The sequence below is a fragment of the Muscardinus avellanarius genome (genome assembly GCF_963383645.1).
Source record: "Muscardinus avellanarius genome assembly, chromosome: 18".
In the NCBI taxonomy this organism is placed as follows: Eukaryota; Metazoa; Chordata; class Mammalia; order Rodentia; family Gliridae; genus Muscardinus; species Muscardinus avellanarius.
This window is the reverse complement of record NC_137804.1, coordinates 48,084,115-48,100,255: the sequence shown is the minus strand read 5'-3', so window position 1 is coordinate 48,100,255 and position 16,141 is coordinate 48,084,115. Positions and strand designations below refer to the sequence as shown.

At 45.0% G+C, this 16,141-nt stretch overlaps 1 protein-coding gene across 2 annotated transcripts in view; it reads right to left on the bottom strand.

Annotated features, from left to right (window-relative positions):
• SYNPR (synaptoporin) overlaps positions 1-16,141 on the bottom strand; it is a gene marked incomplete at both ends in the record, with an annotated part of 324,123 nt that overhangs the window by 6,915 nt on the left and 301,067 nt on the right. For both annotated transcript variants that reach the window (XM_080715248.1, XM_080715249.1), the window contains one exon: positions 2,457-2,648. In XM_080715248.1, coding sequence (XP_080571374.1) covers positions 2,457-2,648 — 192 coding nt within the window. The remainder of the gene's footprint in view (positions 1-2,456; positions 2,649-16,141) is intronic.

The window sequence follows — 16,141 nt, the reverse complement described above, 5'->3', positions numbered from 1 at the left end:
TCCAGACCCAATAAGCTGTACGGATGATTTACTGTGGTGTGTGTCTTGGTCCCTTCTCTAAGGCTTTGCCTGGGAGACGAGCTGAGTACAGGACTCCCCAACCCCCAGCTACAAATGGGGAGACCAAAGTGCGCGCCTATCCCAAGAAGAGCTGACGAGAGTGATTTGAATCCAGCCCAAGCTGTCTCTTTCAAAGGGAATATAAACTTAGAAACTGTAAGGTGGCTGTCTGCTGTGTGCCCAGGGAGAAAAACCCAAATTCTGTCTGGAAAGAGAAAGTAACGCAAATAGATATTTGCTGTCAACAGAAAGACACAGTCATCCAGAAAGAGACAAAGGAGGCAGAAGATAAGGATTTGCTGCCTGTCTTCCAGCTGCTGGCCCTGTATTCAACCCTGGGAAAGCACTTTTCTAGTGTTTTCCAAACTATTTTCAGTTTTTCATAAACGGGCTCAATATAACTTGAAGGCAAACAAGTCTGTAATTAAAAAAGTGTGTTTTGGCTGATTAACCGTCTTTCCGCTGTCTTTGGCAATACAAGTCCGCTTTCTTCTGCGCTGGCAAGCTTCTCTCAAAGGGCTTGAGCTCTCTCCTGGAACTTTGCATGTTGAACAGAGAAATGCAAGGCTGGGTAAAACATCCCCACTCCGACATCTACTGCCCTGGTTTTGTTCTAGATTTTGCCTCTTCTTTTTTTCTTAAAGTTTCATCAAGTTTACCTGCTACTTGTTATATTTCCCAAGCCTGTTTTATTCCTGGTGAAGTTAGAGTCAAGTTTTTATTTGTAACCCAAATATAGACTTTGGTACCAGAAGTGGGGTCCAAAAAACAAACTTTAGAGTATGGAGAGTGCTCTGCGTCACCCAATTTAAATTGGCTTTCAATTATGTGGAAATAGAAGTCTCTTGTCTGATATGAACATATAATTATAATAATACCAACTTTTTTTTTTGTGGTACTGGGGATTGAACCCAGGGGCATTTTACCTCCGTGCTACACTCCAGCCCCGTTTATTATTATTTTTTAGTTTTGAAACAGGGTGTCACCAAGTTGCAGAGAGCCTCACTAAGTAGCTGAGGCTGGCTGCGAACCCTGATCCTCTTGTCTCAGCCTCCCAAGTACTGGGATTATAGGCATGCACTACCACATCTGGCTAATACCGACTTTTTCTTTCATGCACATTGAATTATTTGGTTCTGATGCATTCCGCTTTTTGGTTTTAGGAGACTTATCACATTGCTTCATAAATCCCATCTTATAGTTTAAAAATTATTAAAGATACCAGAAGTGGTATAACAAAAACCATGCAGGTTTTCACAATTTATTGGGAGATTGGTTACTAAACTAACAAACACATCAAGTGATTTTTTTCTTTGTTCTCTTAGATGTTGAGAGCTACGTTATAATCACTTTGGCTAGACACAAAAGGCAGAGGCAATGTTACTTAGGCTCATGGGCTCCCTCAACAGTCATCCATAAGTGTGGCCAGCAATACAAAGAAATTATTCTGAGATGCTAGTATATAGTTTATTTCTGCAGTTATATGGCACTGAGGATTCACAGTCAATTCGCCAGGAGCACACCTTTTCCTCTTGTAAGTGCTTTCCCAGGTTAAATTTCAGAAATCTGGAGAAGCACAAGTTGCCCTGCAGCAATTATAATTATTTTTGGAGTTCTGCTAAAACCGGTTGTTCCTTTAACCAACCTTTTGTTCCTTTAGCTGAACCTCTGATTCTTCCACAAATGTCGCTTTATGTTGTCATTAGAGCTGACGTCTCCCTTAGACGCAACTTCTTTCTTTGGAACAACACAAGTTCTTACACTTACAAATTAAGAATTTAATGTAGCATCCCTGCTAACCGTCAGATTTCCTCTCCTCCTATAAGAGTCATACACTTGATGACATTATTCGACCTTTTTTTTTTCCTGTGACCACAGTGCATCTTTTCCAAAGCTATTAAGCAACTAAACCAAGAGTATGGAGAAGAAAAAAATATTACCATAACTATAATAAGTACTTATGCTGTGTATTTCTTTCGTTCCCCACTAGGCTTGCGTATTTTTCTCCAGTCGATCGGGCCTATTCTATGTATGGCTTGAATAATACCTTCCTCCCAGGGGACATCTGTGCTATCAAATATTCCTTTTAAATTCTGGCAGGCTTCAGATTTCATATCTGTTTTCAGCTTAGAATTTTGCTTGGCCGTCATCTAAGTAGCAGATTTTCCATACCTGCATAGTTTTTATTAAGAACTCCATGATTGGTGGTCTTCGAGTGTATAGATAGAGGGTTGCGAAGGCCAAAGGAGATTTTGCACCTGGATTGAAATATCACCTGTGTCACTGACCTACTTTTGGAGGCAGAAGTTTCCAACCTGGCTTTGGAGATGTTTCTCTCGTTTGTTGACTGGTAACCAAAGATTTGGGAGTTCAAGCATAGAGGCAAAGACACTCACCACAGAGGTGTTTAAGCCAGACATGACAGGGCTGTGGACAGCCATGCATTTGTTAGACGGCTGTTTGCAAGCGGACATCAGTAGTAGGACTTCCTTGGGATCGGTCGCGACTTTGACGTCAGACAGTCCTTTGGCCCACGCGGACGAACCCACCAACCACAAGAAGGAAAAGACCACGGTGACGATGAAATCCTAAGGAAACAAAGAGAAAAGACAGGGAAAGGAAAGAGATGTGAGTTCTAGAGACAAATCAACCGGTGTTTACAATGCTTGGTTTCCATTTTACAAAATTCCAAGATCCCATACCATTAGGACGGGAGAAACATGTAAAAAAAAAAAAATAAAGTTTTATGGTAACATCTTTATGTTTCCATAAGATAAAGTAATAACAGTAATAGTTATTGGATGCTTACTGTGCCCCAGGAATGATGCCTCTAACTATATATTCTAATCCACCCTACAATACTCCTATAAGAAAGTTCCTATCACAGTTCCATATATTGAGGATAAACGGAGACAGTGGATGGTTGAAAAATTTGTCTGAGGCTCCACGGTCAGTGATGGCATTCTGCCTACTGAGTGCAAGCTCTTAACTATATTCTGTGATGATTTCAAACATTCAGAAAGATCTGATGACTGTTAAAGACTCCTGGAGCTATAGGCAAATACCTGTAAACCAGGGGTAAAATGGCCCTGGGTTTCATTTCTAGTCTCTCTCTCTCTCTCTCTCTCTCTCTCTCTCTCTCTCTCTCTCCCTCTCTCTCTCTCAATTCTCTCTCTCTTTCTTTCTCTCTCTATCTCAACTCTTTCTCTCTCTCTCTCTCTCTCTCTCTCTCTCTCTCTACACACACACACACACACACACACACACACACACACACACACACTGTTTCTTCTATAGATGGAGCAGCCTGACTTAACAATGACTGAGTGGATTGGATTCTCTATTTTAGTGTTTTGCTACTTCCATAAATTGTTATTAGCAAACATTTTTTTTGTGTGTGTACACAATCTAACATATAATACAATCTAACATATAAAGCTGTTGGTCCTCGATCCCTCTGTAGCATACAAGAGGGAATTCTCTTTGGTGACAGAAATCTTGATGACTTCAGAGCCAGGTGGATCACGTCTCCATCCCTCTCTGATGGTGACACACCACACCTCACTGGATATTGGTCTATATAATTAATGATTTCATTTATCCCCATTAGCAAATATTATCCACAGTTGCGTCCGAGGACTTTATTATTTCTTTTGTCTTTTTCTCTTGTTTACATTTATACTAAGAGAACCAACCACAGACACCGGGCATCCCAAGGAGTCACCCTCATCCTCGGCGTGAATGGATTCACTTGGCCGATTCTGCTTCCAGGGACCCCAGAAGGGTGTTGTGAACCAGCCAAGACCGAGAGCGGCAAGATTGGCGTCTCCGTCGTGGGCAGCGCCTTGGTCTTGGCTTGGACGGGGCAAAAGCTAAATCAAGGCTAGATGCAACAGCTTCCGGTCTATCAACTTACAAGTTCGTTTCATTCTTTCATCTGAAGTACTACTAATCAGGACATCAAATTCCAGACGGTGCTTACGGATTTTTAACATGTCATTGCCAAAGACTATTTAACTCTCACAACAGCTGCGAGAGGGGGAAGATCATTATATCGTCTATTTTACAGATGAGCAAGCTTAGTGCTAGGAAGTTGAGCTGTGGCCAAATTGTCATGAGTAGCTGGGATGGGAATCTGGGGCTTGGGGAATCCCTGTGTAGTGAGTTGATGTTCATTAGGCCCAGGTTTGCTGAAGGCTGGGTTGCCCATCATGGTGAGAATACAAATGTAGCAATCAATGATATTGATCTACAGAAGGAGAGAGCATTCTTTCTCACCATTTTCTTTCAATCTGAGTGATTAAAAAAAAAAAGCAAGTCGCCGGGCTTGGTGGCGCACGCTTGTAATCCCCGCGCTTGGGAGGCAGAGACAGGAGGATCGCGCAGGTTCGAAGCCAGCCGCGCGCGCTGGCTTAGGAGACCCTGTTTCCAAATAAAAATGTAAAAATAGGTCTGGGAGTGTAGCCCGGAGGTAGAAGGGCTTCCAGGAACCCCAGTACCACCAAAAAAAAAAAAAAAAAAAAAAAAAGCAAGTCTCAGTTGGGTGGTAATCTGTCTCCACCACCTATTTAGTACCTGCTAAATTTCTTTTATTATTAAAGAAAACCAAAGTGGCCCTAGGATAAGAGCCTTCAGGCAAGCAATGGTACCAGATAAAATAGAACATAGCTTTCTACTTGCTACCACTGATTCATTTCTATGTTTCTTTCTTTTTGTGTGTGTGTGTGTGTGGTACTGGGGATGGAATTCAGGGGCATTCTACCTCCAAGATACACTCCCAGCCCTATGTTTTATTCTTTATTTCGAAACAGGGTTTCACTGAATTGCAGAGGGCCTCACTAAATAGCTGAGGCTGGCCATGAACCCCGATTCTCCTGTCTCAGACTCCCAGATGCTGAAATTATAAGTATATAGCACCATACCTGGGTTATTTCTTAATTATGCCAAATAATCCTGTACTTCTATATTCTGTGGTAGAACAGGGTTTTATTAAAAATCAGTTTTAAGGCAGGTGTGGTGGTATACAATTGTTTACCCAGTCCTTGGAAGGCTGAGTCAGAAGGATCACAAGTTCAAGGCCAGTCTCAGCAACTTAGTGGGACACTGTTTCAAAATAAAATAATGAAATAAAAGGACTGGGAATATATCTCAGAGGAAGAATGTTCCTGGGTTTGGTCCTCAATTACAAATTAAACAAATAAATTTCATTTAAGCTTCAGAAAACAATTTAAGTTAGCCGGGCATGGTGGCATACACCTGTAATCTCAGGACTTGGGTAGATGAAACAGGAGGTTTTCAGGTTAGAGGTGACTTACTGAGTCCCTGTGCCCACAGTATGGGCAGCCCAGGGAAGGAGCGGCCCGCGGGGAGAGCCCTGCCCTGTGTGTGGAGCTGCCTTCCAGTCTAGGAGCAGTGTAAGGCTGACTCAAGCTCTGTGCACTCGGGAAGGGGGCAGGTGAGAGGGATGGAGAGAGGTCACCTTCTTGCTTATTGAGCTGGTTGACAGATGGAAAGAAAGAAAAGGCTAGAGGGAGAATCAGGAGCCAGATAGAGGGATGAGGAGGTGAGAGGAAGGGGCAGGAGGGAGAAAGATGGGCTGAGGAAGGAGAAGGGGAAGGGAGGTAGCAGGAGGAGAAAGAGGGAGGGAGGAGGGAAGGGAACAGAAGGAGGAACAGAGGGGAGAGAGGAGGGCCAGGAAGAAGTGGAGAAGAAAGAAGTGGAGGAGGATGGCGGCAGTGTTTGAGAAGAGGGAGAGAGGGAGAGAGGGAGAGGGAGAGAGAGAGAGAGAAGCCAGGCGTGGTGGTGCACGCTTGTAATCCCAGCATTCGGGAGGCTGAGACCTGAGGATTGCGGTTCGTGGCCAGCCTCAGCTATTTAGTGAGGCCCTCTGCAACTCAGCGAGACCTGGTTTCAAAATCAAGAATAAAGAGCCATAATTTTACACATGTTCAGATGTGTGTGTAAAATTATGAATAAGACATGGTTAACCTGGACAACCATTGGTGGGAGGGGGGAAGGGAAAATGGGGGCAGGGGGGAGAGAGCACCAAATATAGTTTAAATGTATACTATTTATGTTCAATAAAAAATTGTTAAAAAAGTAAATACATACATATAATTTCAAAACTGAAAAAAAAAAAAAAGAATAAAGAGCCAGGCGTGGTGGCACACGCTTGTCATCCCAGCATTCGGGAGGCTGAGACCGGAGGATCGTGGTTCTCAGACAGCCTCAGCTACTTAGTGAGGCCCCTGCAATTCAGTGAGACCTGGTTTCAAAATAAAGCATAAAAATAGGGCAGGGGGTGTAGCTCGGAGGTCGAGCCCCTGGGCTCCATCCCCAGGCCCACAAAAGAAAGAAAGAAAAAAAGAATAAAGAATATCGCGTGTAGCTTGGAGGTAGAATGCCCCTGAGATCTATCTCCAGTATTGCAAAAAAAAGAAAGAGAGAGAGAGAGAGAGAGAGAGAGAGAGAGAGAGAGAAGAGAGAGAGAGAGGAGAGAGAAGAGAGAGAGAAAAAGAGAGAGAGAGGAGAGAAGAGATGAGAGAGAGAGAGAGAGAGAGAGAGAGAGAGAGAGAGAGAGAGAGAGTGTCAAGTATTGCTATTATTTTTATTTTATAAATCAGGACATGGAAGCCCAGTTTACAGAGGTCAACCAAAGGAGTTTAGACCAGCTGTGGAGATGCTGGTTCTGGGAGGCAGTCTCCCCTCTTCCTGACATTGAGTAGGCTTTCACAAATCTCATTAATTCCTTTAGCACCTTTAATGGCAAATCCCCCCAGCGGAGTGGCTTAAGCCTTCTGGGGCAGCTGGAGTAGCTACAGAAAGCCTGGACTTGGCAAACAGCCTCTTTCAAATGCACAGGGGAGATGTCTGGGATATTGAGAAAGGTCAGGTGGTCAGATCTGCTCATCCTTCACAGAGAAGAGTCAGTGGGAAGGTCCCTAATCAGAGCTAGGCAGCCGGAGTTGAGCCAAACTCACCTCCATAGGGCCGTGGAGGTGAGCCACTGTGCTCGCTCTTGGGGAGAGAACTTCCCACTCTGTTTCTGTGATGATTACCTTGTAGCAATACGCCAAGGCCCCTGGGTGCCAGCTGCTCCATTTTCCAAGTGGAAGGAGCTTCCTTCAGCTAAACCCATCGCGATTGCCTTTGCTTCATACCCCACCTCGAGTCTTCTTGAGCTGGAGGCTCCACATCTATCTCAGTGAACCTCTGTCTTCCCCAAGTAGGGTTTTCTCTAAGCAAGAGCTCTCTGAAGGCAAGAGGCCCAAAGAAACGGGCCAGGCAACTTTTCACTATCATTGTGAGTGGAGTAAACTTTCCAATCAATTCAATTGTTATTGTTGTATTTTTAATTTGAGAGATAAGCACTTTCTAAAGATTTGGTTGTGGCCCTTTCAAGAAGATGATTGTAATGAGGATGATGACAACCATGATGATAACAGCGATGCTGGTGATGGGGATGGTGGTGATGGTGGTGGTGATGGTGGTGGTGGTGATGGTGGTGGTGGTGATGATGGTGGTGGTGGTGATGATGGTGGTGGTGGTGATGATGGTGGTGGTGGTGGTGATGATGGTGGTGGTGGTGGTGATGATGGTGGTGGTGGTGGTGGTGATGGTGATGATGGTGGTGGTGGTGGTGGTGGTGATGATGGTGGTGGTGGTAGTGGTGGTGGTGGTGGTGATGATGGTGGTGGTGGTGGTGGTGGTGATGATGGTGGTGGTGATGATGATGATGATGGTGGTGGTGATGATGGTGGTGGTGATGGTGGTGGTGGTGATGGTGGTGGTGATGGTGGTGATGATGGTGGTGGTGATGGTGGTGGTGGTGATGATGGTAGTGATGATAGTGGTTGTGGTGTAGGTGATGATGGTGGTGGTGGTGATGATGGTAGTGATGATAGTGGTTGTGGTGTAGGTGATGATGGTGGTGGTGGTGGTGATGATGGTGGTGGTGATGATGGTGGTGGTGATGGTGGTGATGATGGTGGTGGTGATGGTGGTGGTGGTGGTGGTGGTGGTGGTGGTGATGATGGTGGTGGTGGTGCTTTCAGTCCTCAAGAGGTTCACATCCTTCCTATCTGTAGCCTCCAATGTCTTAGGCTACAGTAGTAGGACAGGCTGTATTCACACTGCCAGCTAGTCAGGATTTTGCAGAAATGAAGCTGTAGTGGATGCCGGTGTTTCTTTGTTACAAGGAGGGCTGGGTATTAACCCATCATCCCGTTTCCAGGGTGAAGAACCTAGCTTCTGCTTGACAATCCATACAGGGTTTCATGTCTTTGTTCTTTAAGTTAAATTTGATCGTGATGGACATGTGGCATTTTTTTTTTTTTTTTTTTTGCGGGTCTGGGGATGGAACCCAGAGGCATTTGACCTCCAGGCTACACCCCCTGCCCTATTTTTTATTCTTTATTTTGAAACCGGGTCTCACTGAGTTGCAGAGGACCTCACTAAGTAGCTGAGGTTGTCCGCGAACTGCGATCCTCTGGTCTCAGCCTTCTGAATGCTGGGATGACAAGCGTGTGCCACCACGCCCGGTAAGAAACTCTTCCAAGGGAACTTCAGCAATTGCTTTGGGGTCGCTCGGGTGGGGAAGCAGAGATCTCCTAATTTATGTTGTCAACTTTTCTTGTGAAAATTAGACTAAAAAATGATCCTCTTTGTCTCTCCCTTTGGCTCAGTCCCAGACAACCGATTTTACAATCTTGGTGCATGAGGGGGAAGGCAGGGCTGCTTGGAGCACTCAGAAAGGATGTGAGCCGGGCCTGGTGGTACATGCTTGTCACCTCAGTGCTTGGGAGGCCGAGACAGGAGGATCGCAGGTTTGAGGGCAGCCTCAGCAAGTAGTGAAACTCTCATCAACCTAGCGAGACCTTGTTTCAAAATAAAAATAAGACAGGGCTGGGGGTTTAGTTTGGAGGTAGAATGCCTCCGGATTCAATCCTCAGTACCATAAATATGTGCGTGTGTACACACACACACACACACACACACACACACACACACACGATGCAAAGTTGTCAATAGCTTTCTGCCATGCTGTTGTCTATCATATGTTAAAAAACACTCCTGCAAACCCAGGGCCTTGTGCACCCTCGGCAAGCCCTCTTCCCTCAAGCTACATCCTCACCCTACTGCTAACCCTTTTATTACAAATAGCACAAGCCTTTTCAAACAAGTTAAAAGTAATACTAGTAAACTGGGCATGGCGGCACACACCTGTAACCCCGGGATTTGGGAGGCAGAGGCAGGAGGATCGCATCAGGAGGACTGCAGGTTCGAGGCCCTCAGTAACTCAGTAAGACCCTGTTTCAAAACAAAAAATAAAATTGGGCTTGGGTGGAGCTCAGAGGTAGAATGCTCCTGGGTTCAATCCTGGCACCACACACACACACACACACACACACACACACACACACAATAATAATATTAGAAAAGTAATAACTTTTCAAAATAAATTAGTAGTATTAGAGCATTATTATCATAAATAGCTTTTATCGAGTGAGTGCTTACTAGGAGTCAGGTATTGTGCTAATCCATTCACATATATTGTTCTACATAATCCTCACTGAGAACGCATAAGGTAATCTTATAGAATTTCAGTATACCAGGCATCACATCATGTTTAAGTCTACAGTCGGCCGGGCGTGGTGGTGGCACACCCTTGCAAACCCCGCGCTTGGGAGGCGGAGACAGGAGAATCGCGCAGGTTCGAAGCCAGCCGCGCTGGCTTAAGAGACCCCGTTTCCAAATAAAAAAGTATAAAAATAGGTCTGGGAGTGTAGCCCAGAGGTAGAAGGGTTTCCAGGAACCCCAGTACCACCAAAAAAAAAAAAAAAAAAAAAAAAAAAGTCTATTGTCGTTAGAATTGGGCAGCCCTGAGTTCAAATCTTGGCCCTTACCGAGCAACCCTAGGTTTCTACTGAAGTCCAGTTTTCCTGTCTATAAAAAGGAGCAACAGTGGTGTAAATTGTCATAGGACCTTTTCAGAGATAAAGGAATTCATGCAATGAGATGCTTAGCCTGGCGCTTCAAAGTTCACTTTTAATTAGTCTTGAAAAAGAAAAATTTTACTACCGATAACAGCTTGAAATACAACAGAGAGAAGTCTAAGGGCATTCTACTGTGGGCTTTGCTGGCCAACAATTCAGATGGGTTCCTTCCTTGATTGAAGAAATCCCTACCGAGAACCTTCTGGGTTCCAGGTCTTGGGGATCTGAGAGTGAACATAGGAGACACAACCCCAGTCCTCACGGAGGTAGAGGAGAAAGGGTCAAGATGATCACAAAAGGATATGTAGTTGCGTCTGGTAGCAATGACTTTGCAGTAAAAGGTCTTGGTGTTTTGAAAAGCTAAGGATAAAAACAGACCCCCAAAATACGTGGGGACCCCTGGCCAACCCGGCCTAGAGGGGCAGGAAAGGCTGCGCAGGACTAGTCGTGGTCAGAACCGTTCTAGGTTTGACCCTTGGATGGTTTTCCAAGAGGGCCCTTGTGTGCGTGTGTCTCACTGGGGATTAAACCTGGGGGTTGTTCTACCTCTGAGCTACACGTCCAGCTCTTTTCACTTTTTGTTCTGAAACAAAGTCTTGCCAGCTTTCTGAGAGTCTCCCTGAGTTGCTGGGGCTGTCCTCGAACCTGCGATCTTCCCGTCTCAGCCTCCCAAGTATCGGGATTACAGGAGTGCACCGCCGTGCCTGGCTCCAAGGGAGTTCATGTTGAACAATAAATACAGCACAGACTGGCTTATCTGAAGGCCTGTTAAGGGGCCTGTAAAGGGGCTGACTGGGCTTCTATGACCTCTGGCTCTCTGCTTAAGAAGGATGAACGCTAGCGTTGAGTGGAGAAGGGCTAAGCACGTTTCCCAGGCTGTGCTGTGAGGAGAGGTCCTTGTCTGTGTGTTTCTTGGGAATCTGGACGGCCTGCCTGGCTGTCAACGGTCTTTACTTATCCACCTAGAACCACTCTTTGGGTAAAGAGGCTTCACACAGCTCTGTCTACACAGGCCAGGCTTGGCAGGAGAGTTTTTCTGCCTTTCTGAATCCTAGCACCCCGGCAGTTTGCAAGCCCTGGGAGGCATTAAGGGTTTTTATGTAACTTCCGACTTTATATGGGAAATGGCACCCTTCCCCCAAAGTGGTGATTGGTTCTGACACATCTATCAGTAAAAATAGAAGCAAAAAAACAAACCCAAGATCCTAGACGGACAGCAAGGCAATGGGTGAGACCGGTTTAGATGTCTTAAAAATCCTGAAAGGAAAAATACTACATTTAGCAGAGTTAGCCAAGGGTGAATCGGAAGATTCGGGGAAGCTGGTTGAAAACATATCAATCTTTTCTTATTTTTATGCATTTTTTTCCAGCTGCTCTCGAACCCGTCAAATGAAAACGTTAAGATGGAGGGAATTAACCTCCAGCCTTATCTGCTTGACACAAAACATCTGGGCATTATAAACATATCTGGCAAACGCCAGCTGTCGGGAGTCACGTTGGTGAAACATCTGGAGGAAATGTCGCGTGCAGGGGACGCGGTGGGTGGGAGGCCTGGAGTCAGACGCAGAGGCAGCCACCACAACTTTATCTTTCACGTGTGCTGCGGACCATAGCGCGTGAACCAAATACCTCATCACAGTACACACACACACACACACACACACACACACACACACGCATGCATGCACATTTTTTTAAAAGATGGCTGATACGACCACCCTTTTTTCTCTATCCAATGGCAGATAGAAGAGGCCTGGATTATTAAAGTATCATACAAGCCAGAGCAATGTCTTCATTTATCTACGTATTCTTTTTTTTTTAATTGGTGCACTGTAGTCATACATCTTTTTTATTATTATTTTTTGGTGGTACTGGGGTTCCTGGAAACCCTCCTACACTCCCAGACCTATTTTATGTTTTTATTTGGAAACAGGGTCTCTTAAGCCAGCGAGGCTGGCTTCGAACCGGCGCCATCCTCCTGTCTCCGCCTCCCAAGCGCGGGGATGACAAGCGTGCGCCACCACGCCCGGCTAGTCATACATCCTGATGGAATGCATGATGGTGATGCACACATCACCCAATTAGCCCTGACCCAATTCCCGCACCATCTCCCCCTTCTCATGTTTGGCTTAGTGATTGACTTTGATATGTCTCTTAAAGTATGTCATGTGCATTTGAGAATTTCCCTCTGACCCCTCCCATCCTCTCAGTTAGGTCGCCTTATTTGCTCATTTATAGACTCTCCTTCTTCATCTAGAGTTCCTCCATGTATTCTTATGGCGTCCCTTCCACTCAGCCATACTTAAAAATGGTTATGTCCTCGTGAATTCTCAAGGACATGGACTCATTTCGACTGGGAAAATGGGGACAGGTCTGGGGTGTCACCACTGTAGTGGAGCTCCCAACTTTGCCCTCTGCCCTCTGCCCTTTGCCCTCTGCCCTCTGCCCTTTTGCCTCGCCCCTCCCTAAACCAGTGGATGGTACGCATCTCCCTCCCCCAGAATTACATAACGCGGAGTGGGAAGGGATTGTGGAGATAAATTCAGGCTGTCAAATACGCCTTGAAAACATAATCCTATTATTAACTCACCACGCTACACCACCGTGTCGCTCACAGCTGTGACACGGATCTGCAGTGCTGTCCGCCCGGGGTCTTTGTGAGGAGTAAAATTAAACAACAACGTTGAACACAAGAGTCTGGAAGACTTTGTTGTTGTTGGTGGTGGTGGCGGTACTGAGGATTGAATCCAGGGCATTCTACCTCTGACCTATACCCCTAACCCCTATTATTTTTATTTTGAAATAGAGTCTCACTAAATTGTTGAGGGTCTTTTCCTTAAATTGCTGAGGCTGGCCTGGAACCTGTGATCCTCCTGCCTCAGCCTCCTAAGTACCTGGATCACAAGTATGAGCCGCTGTGTCCAGCTGGAATGTTTTAATCGTTGTATAGATGGTTATGGCGATGGTGGTGGTGGTGAAGAGCCTGGTTTGGTCATGGTCAGAGACATTTGACATGAATCCAGCTGTTATGACTTGATTTAAAAAAAAAATCTGTATTCTGACATACTTTGGAGGACAGTGGCACTCTGTTAAGAGTAAATAAAGATGAGGTAGGTAGGCATGGTGCTGCACGCCTGCAATCCCACGACTTGGAAGGCAGAGACTGGAGGATCACAGGTTTGAGGCCAACCTTGGAAAATTGGCAAGACGTCAGCAACTTAGTCAGATCCTGTTTCAAAATAAAAAATAAAGTGGGATAAGGGCATAGGTTGGAAGTAGAATGCCCCTGGGTTCAATCTCCAGCAGCAGCAGCAGCAATAATAATAATAAACAACAATATTACAAAGATTAAAGAAACATGGCCCAATATTTGCCAACACAGTCTAAAGTGTTGAGCCAGTGGTTCTTTAAAGACACCTGTGCATGTATGCAGGTGTGTGTGTGTGTGTGTGTGTGTGTGTGTGTGTGTGAAGAACTTGCTAATTGTGTAAAGATGTAAGGCCATGACAGCGTGGTATCACACACCTGTAATCCCAGTATTTGGGAGGCTGAGCAAAGAGGAATCGCAGGTTGGAGGCCGGCCTGAGCAACTTAGTGAGACTCCAGAATAAACAACAAAGGCTGGAAGTGGTGGCGCACGCCTGTAATCCCAGTACTTGGGAGGCGGAGGCAGAAGGATCGCAGGTTCAAGGCCAGCCTCGGCAACTTAGCGAGACTCTGTTTCAAAATGAAAATCAAAAGAGCTGGGGGCATAGCTGAGATAGAATGCCTCTGTGTTCATTCTCAGTATCAAAAAGAAAGAAAACGTGTAAGGTCACTCGAACAACTTCTACCAGAAGTAAGGTGCTACTGATAGAACGGAGGAGGGCCATGATCCTCTTACTCCATTGTGGCAAAAGTTATCTGAGCCCTCTGTGTCCCTCAAAAATTGCTGCCATTCGTGATTTCTCATATATTCTCACTGAATATAAGAAAAATGGAAAGAAAAGTCATATTTGATGGAGACGCTAGAGAAAGTCAGTTGGGTCTCGAAAATCCATATGTTTTCTAAATGAGCTCAAGAAATTCATGACTTGGCTACCTGGGAATATTAGGAATCAAAGTAGGCGTTCAAAAAACTTTTTAACATTTTTCTTTACGTAAGTTTCTCCCCTTCCCCCAGAATACCCCCCCTGGAAGTGACTGAATTTGCAATCTCCAGCGCCATTTTAGAACAGGCATATTTTACTGCTTTTGACCTTTGGCAATTAGGAGAAACTTTCTGTTTTGGGAAATGGTTACAGTCCTACTTCACACCTCCCTCCCACTGACGTTTTATTTGATTTTTTTCAAATGAGCAAGTGGTATTAACAGCGGGGTTCATGAAAAGAGCTGCTATTTTTTCCCCAAGTGTTCCTTCTGCTTTTCTAGCATTGAAGATCCATTATTCTGTTATCTATCAACCCATCTGTCAGCCTGCAACAGATGGGTAGATAAAGAGCATCTAAAATACCAAGGAGGGAATTATCCCGGGCCTCGCCATCCTCCGCTGAAAGTTGGCCTAACTTCCGAAGTTCCTCCACATCTCCCCACTTAATCATGCGAAGTGGAAGAGAGGGTAAATACTACATTTGAATTACAAATTAGAAGCCATCTAGAATGGCTTGTAATTTGTATTATTCTAGATGGCTTCTAATTTGTAATTAGAAGCAGAAGATGGATGAACTTGGGTTCCAGTCCGTCCGTCCTTCCTTCCTTCCTTCCTTCCTTCCTTCTTCTTTCTCTCTCTCTCTTCTCTCCCTCCACCCCTCTCTCTTTCTCTCTCTCTCTCCTTTTTTGATACTGGGGGTGGAACCCAGGGGCTTTCTACCTCCGGGCTATACTCCCAGACCCATTTATATTTTATTTGGAAACAGGGTCTCACTAAGTTGCTGAGAGCCTCACTAAGTAGCTGAGTCTGGCTTCAAACCTGCGCGATCCTCCTGTCTCAGCCTCCCAAGCACGGGGATTAGAAGCGTGCGCCACCACGCCTGGGTTGTTCATCTATGTCTTAGCTGCAAAGTCTTTGACAATTGATCTCATCTTATAGGCTTCTAGAATTAATGTCTTGTCTTACAGGGTGACTGGAAGAACCAGAGAATGGATAAAATGGTGGGGAAAGTCTCCTGCACAACTAGGCTTCTGAAAATGATAGCTATTCCCTTCTGTTTGTGTCCTTTGTTTTTTATGTCTGCTCCTAGTCGAGGGTTCTGTGTCTCTGGAAGATAAGATTATTTTTTTTTTTACATCAGACATGACACGTGTCTTCACTAATCTGATGAACTACGCGACCATCATTGGAAGGTGAGATCTAAGCAGGTGCCTAAGGACAGAAGCCAGGTACACTTGGAAAAAAAATGGGGAAGTGTAGACAAAGTGGGGTGTGTGTATCTGTTTTTCTGTAGTGCGTAGTGTGCCTATAGGTGACCCACCATGGTGGTGGGTAATGTTGGTGTTTGATGTGTACACCACAAAAAATAAACAGGACACACATGCAAATGCAATAGCATTGCACTCTAGGGGTGTATTATTATTGGTATTATTATTGGTATTATTATTATTATTATTATTATTATTACTTTTTTGGTAAACCTCAGAGTACCAAGGAGTTTTGCCCAAACCCTCTCAAAGACAGCGATCATATGATTTCTTCGTTTCCACTTCAATCTGGATGAAATAAATATTTGCGAGTTTTACCCTGTCTCGGCATAAATATTAATTGAGTCATAATAACTTATGTTTCCTGCTTTATTTAGCCGGTTCCCCTCATGGTTGTCACTTCTATCATATTCTTTCCAATGCACAACTGTTAGAATTTCGCATTGGTGGTTTTTCGAAGTGGCAGTGATTGGAAGGGTAGATTCCTCGCCCCAGAATATTCTTCTCTAAGCGCTGTATGCCCTAGGGGATGATGGCCGGTCTCAAAGTTTTGAGGAGCAGGATGTGTCCTAGTGAGGGGTCCTCGACGTCCCGTCCTGTGCTCCCGGTCTTCTAGAAATCTGCTTGAAAGGCAGATCCCCATTTAGTGGGCCAGGGATGGAGTCTGAGAGTCTGCAATCCCCCTCCTC